Consider the following 19,810-nt stretch of genomic DNA (forward strand, 5'->3'; position numbering starts at 1 on the left):
AGTGATATAGAAGAAATAAGTTCTAATGTTCGATAGCAGAGTAGAGTGACTATAATTAACAATAATGTATTGTATATTTCAAAATAGCTAGAAGAGAGGACTTGAAATATTCCCAACACATAGAAATGATAAATACTGATGGTAATGGGTACCCTAAATACCCTGACTTGATCATTATATATTCTATGCATGTAATATATAATATCACATGTACCCCATAAATATATACAAATATTCTGTATTGGAAAAATCACCTCTAAGGAAAGGAATAATCCTGTGTTATTTACATACAGGATAGTCCTCAGTATAACCATTAGGTGGAATCTCGTTCTCTTGGGCTGACAGTAGCTTTGGAATGCCAGAATGTTCTAGTAGATTTTTTTTTATCTTCCGCCTTCAAACAATAACCAGTTTTATGCAAGATTCTTATACAATGATGTTGTGAATATAATAGTGGCTTTAAGCATTTTATTCTTGCAGAATTCAGAAGTTTTGCACAAGTATACATTAATTCTTTCTAAAATCTCAGTTTCGTGAGTTATTGATTAATGGGTGGTAAACATAGGCTGTTATATTAGTTGGCTTTAAAAAGCATAAGGCATTATATAAGTAGAAGGCATTCTACCTATTTATCAGGGTTACAAGTAGGTCCTCAGCTGCCAGGTAGCACCATATACCTTAAAGAAGTCTCTAGGATAGCAAAATGGGTGTCAGACATAGGGACAATTACTCATGCCCCAAGATGCAATCATTAATTCTGGAACTGAAGCAGAGTTGGTAACTTCAAAATGGATCAACTAAATTGGCCCAAGCATGACTATCACCCCTCCAAAAAAAAAATAACTTCATAGGAATATCTTCTAATAGACAATTATTTGTTTGTTTGCTTGTTTGTTTGTTTTCTTATTTATGGTCTGTTTTCTCAACCTGTACTTAAGCCCCAGACTTTACCTGGCTTCTGCACCTTTGTGTACCAGTTGAGTGAGGTTCCTGATATAGAATAGGTGCTCAACAAATATTTATTGACTATGCTGACTAAATGAGTACCTCTTCACTAGACAACATTGCTGTTTGACAATTTTTGAGTTGCAGACCGTTTTCAAATTCTGGTGAAAGCTATAAACCCTTTCCTCAGAAAAATGCATAAAAAGACTTTTTTAAAAATCTTCGATTGGATTTAGGGATCCCCTTTAAAGCTCTGCCTATGAAAACCATTTTCAAGGATGAAATTGTGACCACAATTAGCTACTAACTTTCCATTTTGGTTATTTCAGACATTCTCCAGATTGCTTACCTAAGCCAATTATCTTCCCTATTCTATGGTGTTTTGTATTTTCTGCTATTTGTTATCATTAACAAATAGTCCATAAATGCACATATTTTAGCTAAAACAATGTAAAAAAGGATAATTTAGCTAATAAAATTACTTCTATCATTTTTTATAAAGTTTATAATTAGTCTCCCTCCCCCTTTTAATACTAAAAAAGCTTGGTGTACATTTGGCATAATCTCATAATCTCCTTCATAAAGGTCACTCAGAGCAGAATCTGAAACAGAAGAGTAAGTCACATTCACACACACACAGGCAAATCTCCTGACTGTTACAGATTGAGTGGCTTGGAATATAAGCACAAGCGAAGAAGAGGCATCTTGTTTAGTTACCTTGAGAAACAACGTATACCGAAGATGCCAGATGGCTAACTTTTTGTTAGAGAACTGTCTTTAGTTGTCAGTAACGAAAGGTGACCAAGTGAACCTTGCTCACACTCTGAGCTTTTGGGAAGCAGAGAGTTATCACTCAACAGGAGTTGAGCTGTGCCACCAGAAAAACCTTAATGGAAATCTCCTGACTTCCAAAGGCCTTCATAAAAGCAAACTCTTCCAACACAATCATCAAGCAACTATGAAACTCTGCCTCAAGAAATCAGTGGTCTTACCTTTTATTTCTTCCAATTTACAAAAAGAAAGTTCATAGTGCTGCTAAAGTACTAGAGGCCACAATTTAAACCACCTTCTGTGATCTGCCTTAACCCTGGAGGGTCCTGTTCCTGGTGACCTTGCCCAGGAAAGCAGCTACTCATCTCCATCTCAGTAGCTGAAGTGCACGCAGAGCAGCACTGTGTCCACAGGGCAGGGGCTGCGTGTGTGCCGGAGCAGCAACCATAGAAAACATCAGTGGACTCAAGACTACAGTCTCATTTAGAGAACTGTCATTGTGGTGCCCCACTCTCTCCATCAGAGGGATATCAGGAAAAGCAAAGGCACTCACACAGCTGATGCTTCAATGAGTTGACCTGAGTCAGGCCGCTTACATTTGCACTGCAGCTGGGGTAAAGAGCTTTAGTTATGGTTGTTTTGCTTTTTCCCACCCAAGGACTTTTTTTCTTAATGGCTCAAACATATATCAAAACAGCAGTGCTTGATGTTTGTGCAATGAGAAACTTTCCTGTAACTCTGCAAAGAAACTTTTTTCAAGGGCAACTTTCATAAAAATATTTTTAAATGCTTATTTCAGCAACCTCACATGAGAAACACATGTTGTCTATGCATTATTTTAATTAACTTCATCCTATCCTAAAACCTGGTTCCTAACAAAGACAAGAGATAGTTAGATGTAGACAATTAACAAAATCATATCTGCAAACTGAAGTAACCAAAGTTTTTTGGAAGATGTGTTGGTAGCTTCTCTCCTCTACATTCACAAACACTTTTAGAAACTAGAAGCACAGTAGTTTTAAAGAAATAAAGTCAGAGGGACTTGGCACAAAGCAAATGTAATGAGGAGGCAGGAGTCACATAATTGAATAATGAAATTTTCTACTTATCAAATGTAAGTCATGCCCTATTAGACAGAGCATCCACTATTACCAGGATGATTCCAACTATGGAAAACAACCTAGGGGATGAGGAAGCTTTAAAATTTATGAGGAAACTAGTAGAATTGCAACAATTTACATTTTCTCCACATTTCACAAGGTCTACATTTTATTTCAAGCAGTAATTTAGGCTTAAATATGGCAGTATTCATTCTAATTTACCATTATAGGTGGTTTTTCCTGTAACAAAGCTTCTTTAAAAAGCTTTGTATAGCATTTGTTAACTTGGTCTTTCAAAAGATAAATAAGGCCAGGTGCGGTGGTTTACTCCTGTAATCCCAGCACTTTGGGAGGCCAAGGCAGGCGGATCACTTGAGGTCAGGAGTTCAAGACCAGCCTGGCCAACATGGTGAACGCTCTTTTCTATTAAAAATGTAAAAAATGAGCCAGGTGTGGTGGCAGGTGCCTGTAATTCCAGCTACTCAGGAGGTTAAGGCAGGAGAATTGTTTGAATCCAGGAGGCTCTTTCCCAGGCAATGGAGCCCAAATCACACCACTGCACTCCAGCCTGGGCAACAGAGCAAGACTCTGTCTCAAACAAAACAAACAAAAGATAAATAAGAGAGCAGTACTAGGTGGGAAACTATTTCTGATAGTATAATCCCAGAAACTACTGTCTTTATCATAAAATAGAACAAACACATTTGCTATTGAAAAAATATCCTGATCTAAATACCAGTTCCAGCAGTTGTGTTTTTTTCTGGGGACTGGAATGTACATAGTTCCTAAGATGTTCATAGGACTTTAGAAGTATACAAAATGGGCCACATTTTAAAAAATCTTATACACACACAACCACCCTGGGTTTATTCATCCCCCTAAGGAGCTATTTTAGAAGCACCTGAGAATTCTAAAGTGAGCAACCCACTGATGAGTAAGTCACTTCAAAACCGATGGACTGTCTCCACTGCACCTGTATAGAACCTGGATACCCCGCACAGAGGGAATCTTACATGCATACCTATATTTCATGCCAGTCTGCTTTGCGGTGGACTCTTTGAGAGAAATGTGATGCTGAGGCGTGAACGTCCCCAGGCTGCGCGCGATGATAGCGACCGTGCGGAATTTGGCCCGGGCTGCGTTCACCACATTGGGGGCGGTGGAGCTCTGCTTGCTCAGAAGTCGGTCCTCACCATTCCGACTCTTCAAATTGTGCTCTGTGCAGGCTATGGAGACTTGCATTGCTTCCCCAGGCAGCGCACGGCCCCTCTCAGAACCCCAGAAAACAGGCAGTCACGAGAGGTTGAGCAGTTGGGGAGATTTCTGCTTTTCTTTTAAGCCCTCCTTGCTCCCCGCTTCCTGGGGATGCCGTCAGAGGAGTCCTGGCGGCTGACTTTCCAGCCAAGCCCACAAAGTGGCACAAGGGGCTGCGATGCAGGAAAGAGTCCCGGGGACCCAGAGAAGTAAACAGACGGCCCCGAAGTTGTCACAGCAGCTGGAGGGAAAATCAGGTTTGCAAATCTTCCCGGGCTGTAATCGCGGCTGATTAAACAGCCAAATCCATGCAGTGGGGGAGGTTTTTACAGAAGCCTAGAGCTGAGCATTCATGGTGACTGCACGCAGCCCTTCGCGGAGCCGGTCCGCGGTGTCTGAATGCGGGCTCGCTTCTGGGCGATGGCTCAAATCAGCGCAGGCTTACCGCAAGATGCGCCGCCAGCATCCCCTGGACCACAGGCAGGATGCTCAACTGGCGCGCGGAGCATCCCAAGAAGCAGCTAATCGCAAGCGGGTCCCCGAGGACTGATGGTCTCCATCCACTCCGGCTGTCAGCTCCCTCCCGCCTCCGCTCCGGGAGGACGTGGGGGCTCCTCAAGACCCCTCCCCACTCATTCTCGAGCGAAAGCCTGGGTTGCTGAGCCTGCACCGACACGGGTTTGCAGCTGCACGGAGGAGCAGGCAGGTCCCTTTAAGGAGCTCTTTGCCTTTGTGTGCGATGGGAAGGCAAGGATCAGTTGCACCAGACTCTTGCTGTAACAAATCGGGAGGGTTGCTCCATAAAAAGGGGCTCTGTCCAGACTCAGACCAAATCTGCTGCAGCACAACAGTTGGAACTGGGGGAAGGCAGAGAGGGGGTGCTCCTGCCGCGGAACACGCCAGTGAATTAACACGTGAATACTCTGTGACTGGCTTGCTGAAACACAGCTTGAAATCCCTGTTATTAGCCTTGTCAGAGTTCCTTTCCTCTCTGCAAGTTATTTCTTAAGCAGATAAGTTTGAAGTTTCCTGAGATGCCACAGTGCAGACTTTTTGGAACCAACTCTGCTAACTTACTATAAAATTTATTCTGGCTACCACAGGAGAGACTGGGGTGGGGGAGGGGCAGCAATCCAGCACCACCCAGGAGGGGGATGCACTAGGTGTGCAGCAGGTCCATAGTACCACCCAGGAAGGTCCAGGCATGTGGCTGAAACCACATACACTGCCCACTGATCATCTGTGGCAGGCTGTGAGGACAAGCACTCTATAATATCTCCAGGTCAGGTGGGCAGTAAGATATCCCTGGGGACTCTGAACCCACATGAGGCAGGAATATTTTCTGGTTTGATGTTAGGTGCAAAGCAATTGCTCAATAAACGTGACTGAACCAAACTAAGCATCAACTGGCTGGTAATTTACTTTCAATTTGAAATGTATGGAAACGAAACCCCTCTCACAAATTTACTTGCAATAAAATTATGGCTTCTGCAAAATCAGCTTTCTAAATGTAGTTGCCAACAGACACTGCTGTCAAGCAAAAAGAACCAGTATTTAACGCAACAATATTTCTGAATACCATCACTGTATTAATCAATGAAGATCAATATGGAGAAAAAAGGAAGCAGCGTCCCCCTCTTCAAGGAACAGGCCATCTGAGAGGGAAGGACAAAATATTCAGCCTTAAAGGGTCTGACTAACAATGTTGGAAGGCATATTATGACATATCTGAATGAGTGGCACAGACACTAAGTACACTAGAGAAAGTACACTGGAGAAAGTTGTTCATTTTTATTCATTCCCCACACTTCTACCAAGTCCCTGACTTTGCTTGTTGCTGGGCCACGAAGATGGCTGAAACAGAGGCTGGGCCCTCAAGAAGCTCATGGGTGCCCAGGCGACCCTCCTAGAAGAGTGGGACTTTGCCTGGGACATGAAAAATGGGTTGAATTTGATTAGCAGGAGAGGAAGAAGGCAGTGATCCCAGGGGTTGCCAGGTTTGGACAGGACACACACTCTATGTGATTTAAAAAAATAGCTGGTCTGATCATTTATTCCCAACTAAATTAAACTGCAGGAATAAAATTTTCAAGTAGAATATGTGCCTGTTTGCATTCTATTACAAACATGAATTTTAACATTTTATAACCTGCAGATAAGATTTAAATCAGATTATGGAATCTCATCATTCACTCTCCACAACCTTCCCACTCTTTACTTTAAAAAATAAACATATTGACTAATGTTCAGTGATTGAGAAGTAACTTTAGAATGAGTGAGGGTTGGGGAAAGGAACAAATAAGCCTGGGACCCCTTCTTGTACTCTCAGCTCTGAGGGAGGAGTACTTGAAGCATGTCTTTACTCCCTGGATAAACAACAGTGGGCAGAAAGGAAGCCAGATCATTAGAACCTTTATTTTTTCACACTCAGCCGGCTCATCAGAGATGATCAATGTGAATTGGGAAAGGAGTCAAAACGAGAAGAGGAAGAAGTGGGAGGAATCAGAAGGAACAGCTCAGAAAAGGAAAAAAATAAGGCAGTCTGGGAGGCGAGACAGAGTGAATGGATAATCACCCGTCCAGAGGGGTCAGGAGCCAGGAACTTCAGCTTGGACACTGGCTGAGCTTGAGGAGATGTGTAGGTGGCTCAGAGATGAGGTGGAGTGCTGTCAGTTCCACAGGGAGGACAGAAAACCTTGAGGGTAGGGAAGGTCTGGACGCTGTTAGCTGAAGTGGCTTTCAGCCTTGCCAAGAACTAGCAGAGCAATGCCTGAAAGCATAACCAACAGCAGAACAGGGAGTAGGTTATCAGAATGAAACATTCAAGGCAGAGTGCCTCTTAGTCACCTTTTTATCCCCCATAGGACCACGCAGAGTGCCTTGTGCATAGCAGGCCCTCACTCTATAAATAATTGAGAGAAGGAGATAAGAAAACAAAGAAAGGAAGAGGGAGGAAGAAAGGAAGGAAGGTAGGTGGATGGGAAGATGCCATATTCTTGGATAACTTGATTCCTTAAAAAAAGAAAGAAAATCCTGCACGTTCTAGTTTAAGCACAGCCAGCTCACTTGAAAGGAGTGGATAATTGCCCCACATTCATGTCTGCACCTCTTGTGTGTAGATGAGTGTCCCAGCCTTTAGGACATGCCTCAAAGAAAATCAAAGACCTGAGGCCAGAGGATGCTCACAGTGCCAGTCTCTTTCTGGCTGCCCACAGTGCACCTTTTCAGATCTGACACCACATGGGCATTCTGACTGCCAGCCAGCAGCTTGGTGGCTTCCCCCAGCCATGCTCCCCTTCCCAGCGTTAATGGAGCAGTCGGTCTCAGGAGCCCAGAAATTAGATAACACTTGGCTGAGAAAATGCTCATTCCTAATAAGTTTGTGCTAAGAGGCCACATGCCAATTAGACTTGGAATATGTATCTTTTCATTGTCACATCATAAGATTGGGAAGAGTCTTCACTGCTATCATTTCAGGTTTCAGTAAGACCTACAAACATAGATATAGATGTGGGTGTAAATATAGATATAGATATTGTTTTCAGCTGGCTTGTGTTCCCTCCAAATTCATGTGTTGAAGCCCTAACCCCTAGTACCTCAGAATGTGATTATACTTTAAGATAGGACATTAAAGAGGTAACTGAGGTAAAGTGAGGTCGTATGGGTGGGCTCTAACCCAATATGACTGGTGTCCATATAGAAAGAGATTAGGACACAGATATGTGAAGACGATGGGAAAGCCCAGGAGAAGACGACTGTCTATAAGCCAAGGACAAAAGCCTCAGAGAAAACCAATGCTGCAAGTACCTTGATCTTGGACTTCTAGCCTCCAGAATTGCGAGGAAATAATTTTCTGTTGTTTAAGCCACCCAGTCTGTGGTTCTTTGTTATAGCAGCCACAACAAATTAATACAGATATAGACATAGTTTGTTTTTACTTTAATTCTTATATCATTGCTCGCAAGAAACTATTGGAGCAGGCCGGGCGCGGTGGCTCACGCTTGTAACCCCAGCACTTTGGGAGGCTGAGGCGGGCGGATCACGAGGTCAGGAGATCGAGACCACGGTGAAACCCCGTCTCTACTAAAAAATACAAAAAATTAGCCGGGCGCGGTGGCGGGCGCCTGTAGTCCCAGCTACTCGGAGAGGCTGAGGCAGGAGAATGGCGTGAACCCGGGAGGCGGAGCTTGCAGTGAGCCGAGATCACGCCACTGCACTCCAGCCTGGGCGACAGAGCGAGACTCCATCTCAAAAAAAAAAAAAAAAAAAAAAGAAACTATTGGAGCTCACTGAAGAAGGTACCTCTAAAAGTTATTAGATCATGATAACTATCATTATTATTCCACACTATGCAACCTATATACAAAGTTGTATTTGGAGCTTTTTTTTTTTTTTTTTTTCCAGATGGCGTCTCACTCTGCCACCCAGGCTGTTGGCTCACTGCAACCTCTGCCTCCTGGGTTCAAGCAATTCTCCTGCCTCAGCCTCCTGAGTTGCTGGGATTACAGGTGTGTACCACCACACCTTGTATTTTTAGTAGAGACAGGGTTTCACCATGTCGGCCAGGCTGGTCTCAAACTCCTGACCTGATCTGCCCCCCTTGGCCTCCCACAATACTGGGATTATAGGCATGAGTCACTGTGCCCAGCCTGGAGCTCTTTTTTGGAGCGCATTGTATATACGATGTATAGCGTGAATGATAATGATAGTTGTCATTATTTAATAATAAAGTGCTTGAAAATCACTTCTTTTATCAAGAGTCACCATATAGAGGCTTTATTACTTTGTGAAACTGATTTCCTCTTGTTTTGTGGATGCCCTGGGGTAGTTTTTGTTTGTTTGTTTGTTTGTTTGTTTTTTTAAAGATACGGAGGTTGCAACATTGCACGGGGCCAAATAATGACTTACTCCTACATTTTGCCTGAGTCTCAGCTGGTCCCTATTTGTTATGTAACATGTGGAATTCTTTGGCATTAATGTCTCCCATATTGGGTCATAGTGACAGAACTGGTTAGGAACAGATCACAGGCTACATAACTCCTATGCCAATGCCCTGTCTCCTCATGCTCATCTTAGAGTCTTCATGGTAACTCAAAAGACTTTAGGGTGTGGAGTCAGTTGGAGTTGGGTGTGAATCCCAGCTCTACTCTGCCCCTCCTTCCCGTGTGCCATTTAGCAGGATGCTTAACCTCCCTAAGCCTCACATCCTCAGAGAGATAAAATGGTGCAAGAACGTGGTTCTCCGGGAAAGATGCTATCGTTATCAACCCCATTCTACAAATGAAGAAACATGAGACTCAGAGAAGTTAAATAACTTGCCTAAAGTGACACAGGCACACTACAATTTAACTTGAGGCAGCCCACCTCCAGAGACTTGGTTCTTACCCACTGTGCATAGTGATCCCCACTGCAAGAAATTCCTTATGAGAGGGGCTTTAAATCATGTCACTTTATGAGTACAGTTTAAAAGAAACCCCGATATTTTTATAAGTGATAGAAATAATTTCCATTTAAAAAGACTAAAGATTCTAGATCAACCAAATCACCTATGCTTTTGAGTATGTCTTTTACCAACATTTTCAAATACTTCATGATAATTTATTCCTGTTGGTCAAAAAAATTTTTTTCCTATCACCTGGCAAGCTATTGATTGATTCAATTTGTTGCCAGTAAAGTCAGAACCAAACATTTTTTACTGGGTCCACTCAGAAACTTATGGTTTATATTCCATTGGAAACCACAGCCAACAGGGGACAGAAAACACTCAATTATGCAGCCAGGCAAAATTGGGTTTATCCAAAACAGAAAAGAATGCTAATATTAGAAGAATTTTAAACATGTGAGTATACAGATGGCAAGCCACTTTTTGTGCCTATCATTTGTGATTAAAAGAATTTCTAGGATGCAAGTTTGCTATTCATCAGAAATTCTTAAAACGTGGGTTTAAAGAGCAATTTATTATATTCTGAGAAATTGAACCAGCTATAAAAATTAGTATAGGCCCACATTTGCATGAGCACAGCATTTTGAGTAACAGGCAAAGTAAAATGGAGAGGCCATATTGGAAATACTCAAGGCTCTGCTGAATAGAACAAACTTCCAGATGTCTACCCTCCTACTTCCCTGGAAAAACAGGCTCACCAGAGAACCTCCACTGAGAAACTCTGAAGGCAGGCTTAATACAGATTTTCTCACACTACTGGCCACATGTCCAGGACCATAGCATAATTAATCAAAGGATAGGTGTGCTTTCCAATTAACATTTAAACTATATCTATAGCCACTGATGATTATTTCCTGAATTTGAACACTCTGATATAGCAGACCTCTGATATTTATACAACACTTTATATGCTCAAGGCAAGGTGCCATAGTGTTACAGGAAGCAAGTGTGAAAAATAGGAAATTCAGGCAGGGTGCGGCGGCTCATGCCTATAATCGCAACACTTTGGGAGTCCAAGGCAAGTGGATTGACTGAGCTCAGGAGTTCGAGACCAGCCTGGGCAACATGGTGAAACCCTGTCTCTATCAAAAAGTACAAAAAATTAGCTGGGCATGATGGCCCCTACTTGTGGTCCCAGGCACCCAGGAGGCTGAGGTGGGAGGATCACTTGAGCCTGTGAGGCGAAGGTTGCAGTGAGCCAAGGTCACGCCACTGCACTCAACCCAGTGACAAAGTGAGACCCACCAAAAAAAGAAATTCACAATTCAGATTATTTTGTTCAGGCCTCTTCATGGTAGTTAATTTCTCATAAGCTTGTCTGGAACCTGGACATAGCACTGAGAGGAGGCAGGGACACATGGTCAGTTTATTTTTTACAACTGTCATTAGTTTTTCCTAAATTATTGGTCATTGGTATAATTTTTGCCATTGTCTTATGTTAGAACAAGATGGCATAAATAAATATTGGCCATTTGGTCTTTGGATAAGAGATTTATCTAAAGACCTTAACTCACAGATAATTTGTTTTCAAAAGTAAGTGGAATTATTGTATTTCAACTACTGTAAAATAATGTCAACCCGAATACACGTTTGTTTTATATACCACTAAAATAAAAAATGTGGTCATGACATAATGCTTTCTTATCCCTTGTTTTTTTATTTTCAATTAATCAAAAGAATCGTTTTAAACTCACACTGCCTCCCTCCAATTTCACTCTCGTACATATACAAAAGGAAAATATGACAGAAATAAATTGGTTAAAGTATTCCCAAATTTGTTTACATTCAGAATTTGAAATTATGAATGTTTTACTGAGTATTATTAATGTCCATGTCTTTCCACACAGCCATCCTTTGTGTTGATGATGTAGCATTTTTTTTTTGAAAGCATGCTGAACTTTTGTCTCTGAGACTTTTTTCCAATCTGGTGACACCGACTCTGGGAGTTTTGATGTACACTTACAGGCATTAGCAACCAGATCATGACAGCTGCCTGGCCAGCGGCAGTTAAAAATGATTTCACAATTTCAGCAAAATTTTAAAAATATGCTTCGAAGAATTGATGAACTATGATGATTTCTAAAATGGTATATTATGAACTCTCATTTTATGGCAATTTAAATCTAAAATACTGCAAATTAAATGAAGGAGGGAAGGAAAAAAGAAAATGTTTTTTGAGCACCCGCTATGTTGCAAGCACTGTGTTAAAAACTTCCACATCCATTATCTCATTTCAAAGGAAAGGGGGAAAAAATAGACTTCGTGAAGCATCTGACTTAATTGGACTCAAAACTAACTATTCTATAGGTGGAGTTACATAAACATTTATCTTCGCCCTTGAAAACTACAGTGAACCAGACTCTGGAAGAGCTTCCCACATAAAGCTAACCTTGCATGATGGGATGGAGAAAAATATCTAACCTGATGGTCTTTCAAGAAATAAGTTAATAAGTCAAAATCTATTTGTTTCTGTACAAATTTGTTCATCTTCTTCGGGTGAGAAAAGCCATTATTACATGTCTCTTTATCTCATAACATCTAATATATTTTTATAAATAGGCATATTTTCTCACTTCTTTTTTATTCCATTCATTTTTGAAGGAAGAGTGTTGTAAAAAGGGCAGATCCAAGATCCTACGAAATTCTATAACAGTTAAGTTCTTAAATTTGTCAGATCACAGAAAGTTAATGTAGGAGATGCCCTCAGCTTTTCATCACAGGTAAAATGAAATGCATTTTGGGAATATAAATGTTCTATCACCTCACACCTGTTGCTATCCATCAAAAGGACAAGAGATAACAAGTATTGGCAAGGATGTGGGAACTCTTGTACACTGTTGGTGGGAATGTAAATTAGTACAGCCACTATGGAAAATGATATGGAGGTTCTTCAGCAAGTTAATAATAGAACTACCATGTAACCCAGCAATCCCACTACTGGGTATATACCCAAAGGAGATGAAATCAGCATCTTGAAGAGATATCTGAAGTCCTGTGTTTATTGCAGCACTATTCACAATAGCCAAGATGTGGAAGCAATCTGAGTGTCTCTCAATGGATGAATGGGTTTTTAAAAATGTGGTATATATACAATAGAATATTATTTATCCCTTAAACAGAAGAAAATTCCACCATTTGCAATGACACAGATGAACCTGGAGGACACTATGCTAAGTGAAAAAAGCTAGAAACAGAAGAACAAATACAGGCATACCTCATCTTAATGTATTTTGCTTTATTGCACTTCACACTTATTGCATTTTTTATAAACTGAAAAGTTGTGACAACCCTGCATGCAGCAAGTCAATTGGTGCCGTTTTTCCAATAGCACACACTCACTTCATGTCTCTGTGTCATATTTTGGTAATTCTCACAACAATTTAAACTTTCATTATTATTACATCTGTTATGGTGATCTATCATCAGTGATCTTTGACGTTACTACTATCATTGTTTTGGGTGCCACAATCTGTACCCATATAAGATGGCAAATTTAATTGTTAAATGTTGTGTGTGTTCTCAATGCTCTACCGACCAGCTATTCCCTCATCTCTCTCTTTTTCCTCGGGCCTTTCTATTCCCTGAGATACAACAATATTGAAATCAGCCTAATTAATAACCCTATAAAGGCCTCTCAGTGAAAGGAAAAGTCACATATCTCTCACTTTAAATCAAAAGCTAGAAACTATTAAGCTTAGTGAAGAAGGGATGTCAAAAGCCTAGACAGGCCAAAAGCTAGGCCACTTTTGCCAAACAGCCAAGTTGTGAATGCAAAGGAAAAGTTCCTGAAGGAAATTAAAAGTGCTTATCTAGTGAACACATAAATGATAAGAAAGCAAAAGAGCCTTATTGCTGATAGCGAAAAAGTTTCAGAGGTCTGGATAGAAGATCAAACCAGCCACAACATTCCCTTAATAAAAATCATAATCCAGAGCAAGGCCATAACTCTTTTCAATTCAAAAGGCTGAGAGAGGTGGGAAAATTACAGATGAAAAGTTTAAAGCTAGCAGAGGTTGATGCATGAGTTTTAAGGAAAGAAGCCATCTCCATAACATAAAAGTGCAAGGTGAAGCAGTAAGTGCTAAATAGAAGCTGCAGCAACTTATCCAAAAGATCTAGCTAAGATAATTATTGACAACACTAAACAACACGTTTTCAATGTAGACAAAATAGCCTTCTTTTGTAAGAAGATGCCATCTAGGACTTTTATAGCTAGAGAAGAGAAGTAAATGGTGGTCTTCAAAGCTTCAAAGGACAGGCTGACTCTCTTAATAGGGGCCAATGCAGCTGGTGACTTTTAAGTTGAAACCAATACTAATTTACTATCCCAAAACCCTAGGGTCCTTAAGAATTATCCTAAATCTACTCTGCCTGTGCTCTAAATGGAACAACAAAGCCTGGATGACAGCACATCTGTTTACAACACGGTTTGCTGAATGTTTTAAAGCCAACTTCTTAGACTTATTCCTTAGAAAAAAAGACATATTTCAAAATATTACCATTCATTGACAATGCACTTGGTCACCCAAGAGCTCTAAGAATACTACAAACACCTCTACGCAAATAAACTAGAAAATCTGGAAGAAATGGATAAATTCCTTGACAAATACACCCTCCCAAGACTAAACCAGGAAGAAGTTGAATCTCTGAATAGACCAATAACAGGTTCTGAAATTGTGGCAATAATCAATAGCTTACCAACCAAAAAGAGTCCAGGACCTGATGGATTCACAGCCGAATTCTACCAGAGGTACAAGGAGGAACTGGTACCATTCCTTCTGAAACTATTCCAATCAATAGAAAAAGAGGGAATCCTCCCTAACACATTTTATGAGGCCAGCATCGTCCTGATACCAAAGCCTGGCAGAGACATAACCAAAAAAGAGAATTTCAGACCAATATCCTTGATGAACATTGATGCAAAAATCTTCAATAAAATACTGGCAAACCGAATCCAGCAGCACATCAAAAAGCTTATCCACCATGATCAAGTGGGCTTCATCCCTGGGATGCAAGGCTGGTTCAACATATGCAAATCAATAAATGTAATCCAGCATATAAACAGAACCAAAGACAAAAATCACATGATTATCTCAAGAGATGCAGAAAAGGCCTTTGACAAAATTCAACAACCCTTCATGCTAAAAACTCTAAATAAATTAGGTATTGATGGGATGTATCTCGAAATAACAAGAGCTACCTATGACAAACCCACAGCCAATATCATACTGAATGGGCAAAAACTGGAAGCATTCCCTTTGAAAACTGGCACAAGACAGGGATGCCCTCTCTCAACACTCCTACTCAACATAGTGCTGGAAGTTCTGGCCAGAGCAATCAGGCAGGAGAAGGAAATAAAGGGTATTCAATTAGGAAAAGAAGAAGTCAAATCATCCCTGTTTGCAGATGACATGATTGTATATCTAGAAAACCCCATCGTCTCAGCCCAAAATCTCCTTAAGCTGATTAGCAACTTCAGCAAAGTCTCAGGATACAAAATCAATGTACAAAAATCACAAGCATTCTTGTACACCAATCACAGACAAACAGAGAGCCAAATCATGAGTGAACTCCCATTCACAATTGCTTCAAAGAGAATAAAATACCTAGGAATCCAACTTACAAGGGATGTGAAGGACCTCTTCAAGGAGAACTACAAACCACTGCTCAATGAAATAAAAGAAGATACAAACGAATGGAAGAACATTCCATGCTCATGGGTTGGAAGAATCAATATCGTGAGAATGGCCATACTGCCCAAGGTAATTTATAGATTCAATGCCATTCCCATCAAGCTACCAATGACTTTCTTCACAGATTTGGAAATAACTACTTTAAAGTTCATATGGAACCAAAAAAGAGCCCACATCACCAAGTCAATCCTAAGCCAAAAGAACAAAGCTGGAGGCATCACGCTACCTGACTTCAAACTATACTACAAGGCTACAGTAACCAAAACAGCATGGTACTGGTACCACAACAGAGACATAGATCAATGGAACAGAACAGAGCCCTCAGAAATAATGCCACCCACATATCTACAACTATCTGATCTTTGACAAACCTGACAAAAACAAGCAATGGGGAAAGGATTCCCCATTTAATAAATGGTGCTGGGAAAACTGGCAAGCCATATGTAGAAAGCTGAAACTGGATCCCTTCCTTACACCTTATACAAAAATTAATTCAAGATGGATTAAAGACTTAAATGTTAGACCTAAAAACATAAAAGCCCTAGAAGAAAACCTAGGCAATACCATTCAGGACATAGGCGTGGGCAAGGACTTCATGTCTAAAACACCAAAAGCAATGGCAATAAAAGCCAAAATTGACAAATGGGATCTAATTAAACTAAAGAGCTTCTGCACAGCAAAAGAAACTACCATCAGAGTGAACAGGCAACCTACAGAATGGGAGAAAATTTTTGCAACCTACTCATCTGACAAAGGGCTAATATCCAGGATCTACAATGAACTCAAACAAATTTACAAGAAAAAAACAAACAACCCCATCAAAAAGTGGGCAAAGGACATGAACAGACACTTCTCAAAAGAAGACATTTATGCAGCCAAAAAACACATGAAAAAATGCTCATCATCACTGGCCATCAGAGAAATACAAATCAAAACCACAATGAGATACCATCTCACACCAGTTAGAATGGCCATCATTCAAAAGTCAGGAAACAACAGGTGCTGGAGAGGATGTGGAGAAATAGGAACACTTTTACACTGTTGGTGGGACTGTAAACTAGTTCAACCATTGTGGAAGTCAGTGTGGCGATTCCTCAGGGATCTAGAACTAGAAATACCATTTGACCCAGCCATCCCATTACTGGGTATATACCCAAAGGACTATAAATCATGCTGCTATAAAGACACATGCACATGTATGTTTATTGCAGCACTATTCATAATAGCAAAGTCTTGGAACCAACCCAAATGTCCAACAACGATAGACTGGATTAAGAAAATGTGGCACATACACCATGGAATACTATGCAGCCATAAAAAATGATGAGTTCATGTCCTTTGTAGGGACATGGATGAAACTGGAAAACATCATTCTCAGTAAACTATCGCAAGGACAAAAAACCAAACACCGCACGTTCTCACTCATAGGTGGGAATTGAACAATGAGAACTCATGGACACAGGAAGGGGAACATCACACTCCGGGGACTGTTGTGGGGTGGGGGGAGGGGGGAGGGACAGCATTAGGAGATATACCTAATGCTAAATGATGAGTTAATGGGTGCAGCACACCAACATGGCACATGGATACATATGTAACAAAACTGCACATTGTGCACATGTACCCTAAAACCTAAAGTATAATAATAAAATTTAAAAAAAATAAAAAAGAAAAAAGAAATGTACAAGGGGATTAATGTTGTTTTCATGCCTGCTAATACAACATCCATTCCACAACCCACGGATTAAGGAGTAATTTTCAATTTCAAGTCTTATTATTTAAGAAATACAGGCCGGGCGTGGTGGCTCACGCTTGTAATCCCAGCACTTTGGGAGGCCGAGGCGGGAGGATCATGAGGTCAGGAGATCGAGACCACGGTGAAACCTCGTCTCTACTAAAAATACAAAAAAATTTAGCCGGGCGTGGTGGCGGGCGCCTGTAGTCCCAGCTACTTGGAGAGGCTGAGGCAGGAGAATAGCGTGAACCCGGGAGGCAGAGCTTGCAGTGAGCGGAGATCGTGCCACTGCACTCCAGCCTGGGTGACAGAGCGCGACTCCGTCTCAAAAAAAAAAAAAAAAAAAAAAAAGAAATACATTTCATAAGGCTACAGCTGCCATACATAGTGGTTTTATGATGGATGTGGGCAAAATAAACTTAAAACCTTCTTAAAAAAAAAAAAAACTCACCATTCTAGATGCCATTAAGAACATTTGTGATTTATGGGAGGATGTCAAATATCAACATTAGCAGGATTTTGAAAGAAGTTGATTCCAGCCCTCATGGATGACTTTGAGGGGTTCAAGACTTCATTGGAGGAAGTAACTATGGATACAGTAGAAATAGCAAAGAAAACTAGAATTAATAGTGGAGGCAGAAGTTGTAACAGAATTGATGCAACTCATGGTCAGACATGAACAGATAAGGAGTTGTTTCTTATGAATGAGCAAATAAAGCAGTTTCTTAAGATGGAATCTACTCCCGGTAAAGATGCTGTGAATATTCTTGAAATGACAACAAATGATTCAGAATATTCCATAAGCTTAGTTGAACAAGCAGTGGCACAGTTTGAGAGGATTGACTCCAATTTTCAAAGAAGTTCTATTGTGAGTAAAATGCTATCAAATAGCATTGCTTGCTATAGAGAACACTTTCATGAAAGGAACAGTCAACTGATATGACAAATTTCATTGTCATCTTATTTTAAGAAATTGCCACAGCCACCCCATCCTTCAGCAACCACCATTCTGGTCAGCCAACAGCCATCAACATCAAAGCAAGACCCTCCACTAACAAAAAGATTACTCACTGAATGCTCAGATGTTCATTAGCACTTTTTTAGCAATAAAGTACTTTTAAATTAAGGTGTGTACATTACTTTTTAGACATGCTATTGTACATTTAATATGACCACAGTGTAATGTAAACATAACTTTTATATGCACTGGGAAACAAACAAACTTATTGGAATATTTTCCTTATTCTAGTGGTGTGAACTGAATTCACAATATCTTCAAAGTATACCTGTACTGTCTGATCTCACTTATACATGAAATCTGAAATAGTAAAACTTACAGAAGCACAGAGTAGAATGATGGTTGCCAGGAGCTTGGGACAAGGAAAACATTGTTGAGATGTTAGTTAAAGGGTACAAAGGTTCTGTTATCCAAGATCGCTAAGTTCTGGAGATCCACAGACAGCATGGTGACTGAAATTAACAATACTGCATTGTATATTTGAAATTTGCTAAGAAATTAAATGTTGTGTTCTCACCAGAAAAAAATAAAAGAAAATGGTAACTATGTGAGATGACAAATATGTTAATTACCTCGGTTGTGGTGATTATTTCACAATGTATGCATATGTCAAATCATCAAGTTATGTATGTAATTTTACTTGTCAATTATACCACAATAAAGCTGTAAAACAAAAACCCAGGAAATGTTAAATAACTTTCCACAAAACTACTTAGTGGTAGAGTTTGAGCCATCATCCAGGTATCCTGACTGATATTCAAAGACACTTTTGACTACATCACAGAGATAGTTTTTTTTTTATTTAAAACCTTCAAATCTGTCATTAAGATTTTGTCAAATAAATTTCCTAGTTAAAAGAAAAAAAAAAGTTCTTACCTTATGCTCCAAGTACTGTATTTTCTGGTTTTTACAATGTCCATGTAATTACTCTTGTAAGTCAAATGAAATAACATAAGTATTTTATTATAAGGGTATCACAAGTTCCTAATGGAAAAATTGAGAAAGCATAGGTAATTTCTCTTAACCATGTGTGAAACTTGGTTACAGAGCAGGGAGGGAACAGGGATACATGGAAGAAAGGAGAAAATGTCATTAAGTAATCCAGATTTTCAATGTCTTCTTGGTTTGGTGTTTATTTCCCATGCATAGTTTTGTGGTTGTTGTAATTGATATTGTTGTTGTTCATGTATGTAGTTGAGGATTTTTCAAGGTATGTATCAGTTACCCCATGCTTTTGTTTTCTATTTGTCCATTTGTTTTTTCCTTTTTGTGTATCATCTATCCTTAAATCAATTATTAATATTTGTCATCGCCATCATCCATATGCATTTTTTGTTGCTCAGGTGACAAATTCTATACCTTGGTAAGGGAAAAAGGTGGAAAATTCAGGCCTCTTCATGGGACTCACTTCCTACCTGGGGAGTACAGAGATATTTATGGATGATTAGCTGTATATTCTATATGTCAGAATAAGTGCTATAGCTGATACACACTTCAAAGGAAGAGGGAGAGACTACTGTCGGTTGGGGCAGTTAGAGAAACTACAGTGATGTCAGAAAAGATCTGGAGGAGGTGGAGCAAGATGGCCAAATAGAAGACTCCATTGATCATCCTCCCCAACAGGAATACCAAATCTGACAACTATCTACACAAAAAAAAGCACCTTCATAAGAATCAAACATCAGCTGAGAGATGACAGTACCTGGTTTTAACTTCATATCGCTGAAAAAAGCAGTGAAGAGGGTAGGAAAGACAGCCGTGAATTGCTGACGCCACCCTTCTCCCACCCCACAGCAGCAGCTGCATGGCATGGAAAGAGAATCTGTGTGCTTAGGGGAGGAAGAGTGCAGC

The 19,810-nt window shown here is 40.3% G+C and overlaps 1 protein-coding gene across 3 annotated transcripts in view; it reads right to left on the reverse strand.

The window, feature by feature from the left end:
• The window catches only part of LOC116463610 (voltage-gated potassium channel subunit beta-1), a 494,700-nt gene that overhangs the window by 251,619 nt on the left and 223,271 nt on the right, over positions 1-19,810 (reverse strand). The window contains exon 1 of one of the 3 annotated variants that reach the window (XM_032146794.2): positions 3,838-4,944. The exons of the other annotated variants lie outside the window; for them this stretch is intronic. Within the exon in view, the coding sequence (XP_032002685.1) occupies positions 3,838-4,058 (221 nt within the window). The 5' untranslated portion in view covers positions 4,059-4,944. Of the gene's footprint in view, positions 1-3,837; positions 4,945-19,810 lie in introns of those variants that run through there. 3 annotated transcript variants of the gene reach the window in all.

This window comes from Hylobates moloch, unplaced genomic scaffold (assembly GCF_009828535.3).
Source record: "Hylobates moloch isolate HMO894 unplaced genomic scaffold, HMol_V3 SCAFFOLD_44, whole genome shotgun sequence".
Classification (NCBI taxonomy): domain Eukaryota; kingdom Metazoa; phylum Chordata; class Mammalia; order Primates; family Hylobatidae; genus Hylobates; species Hylobates moloch.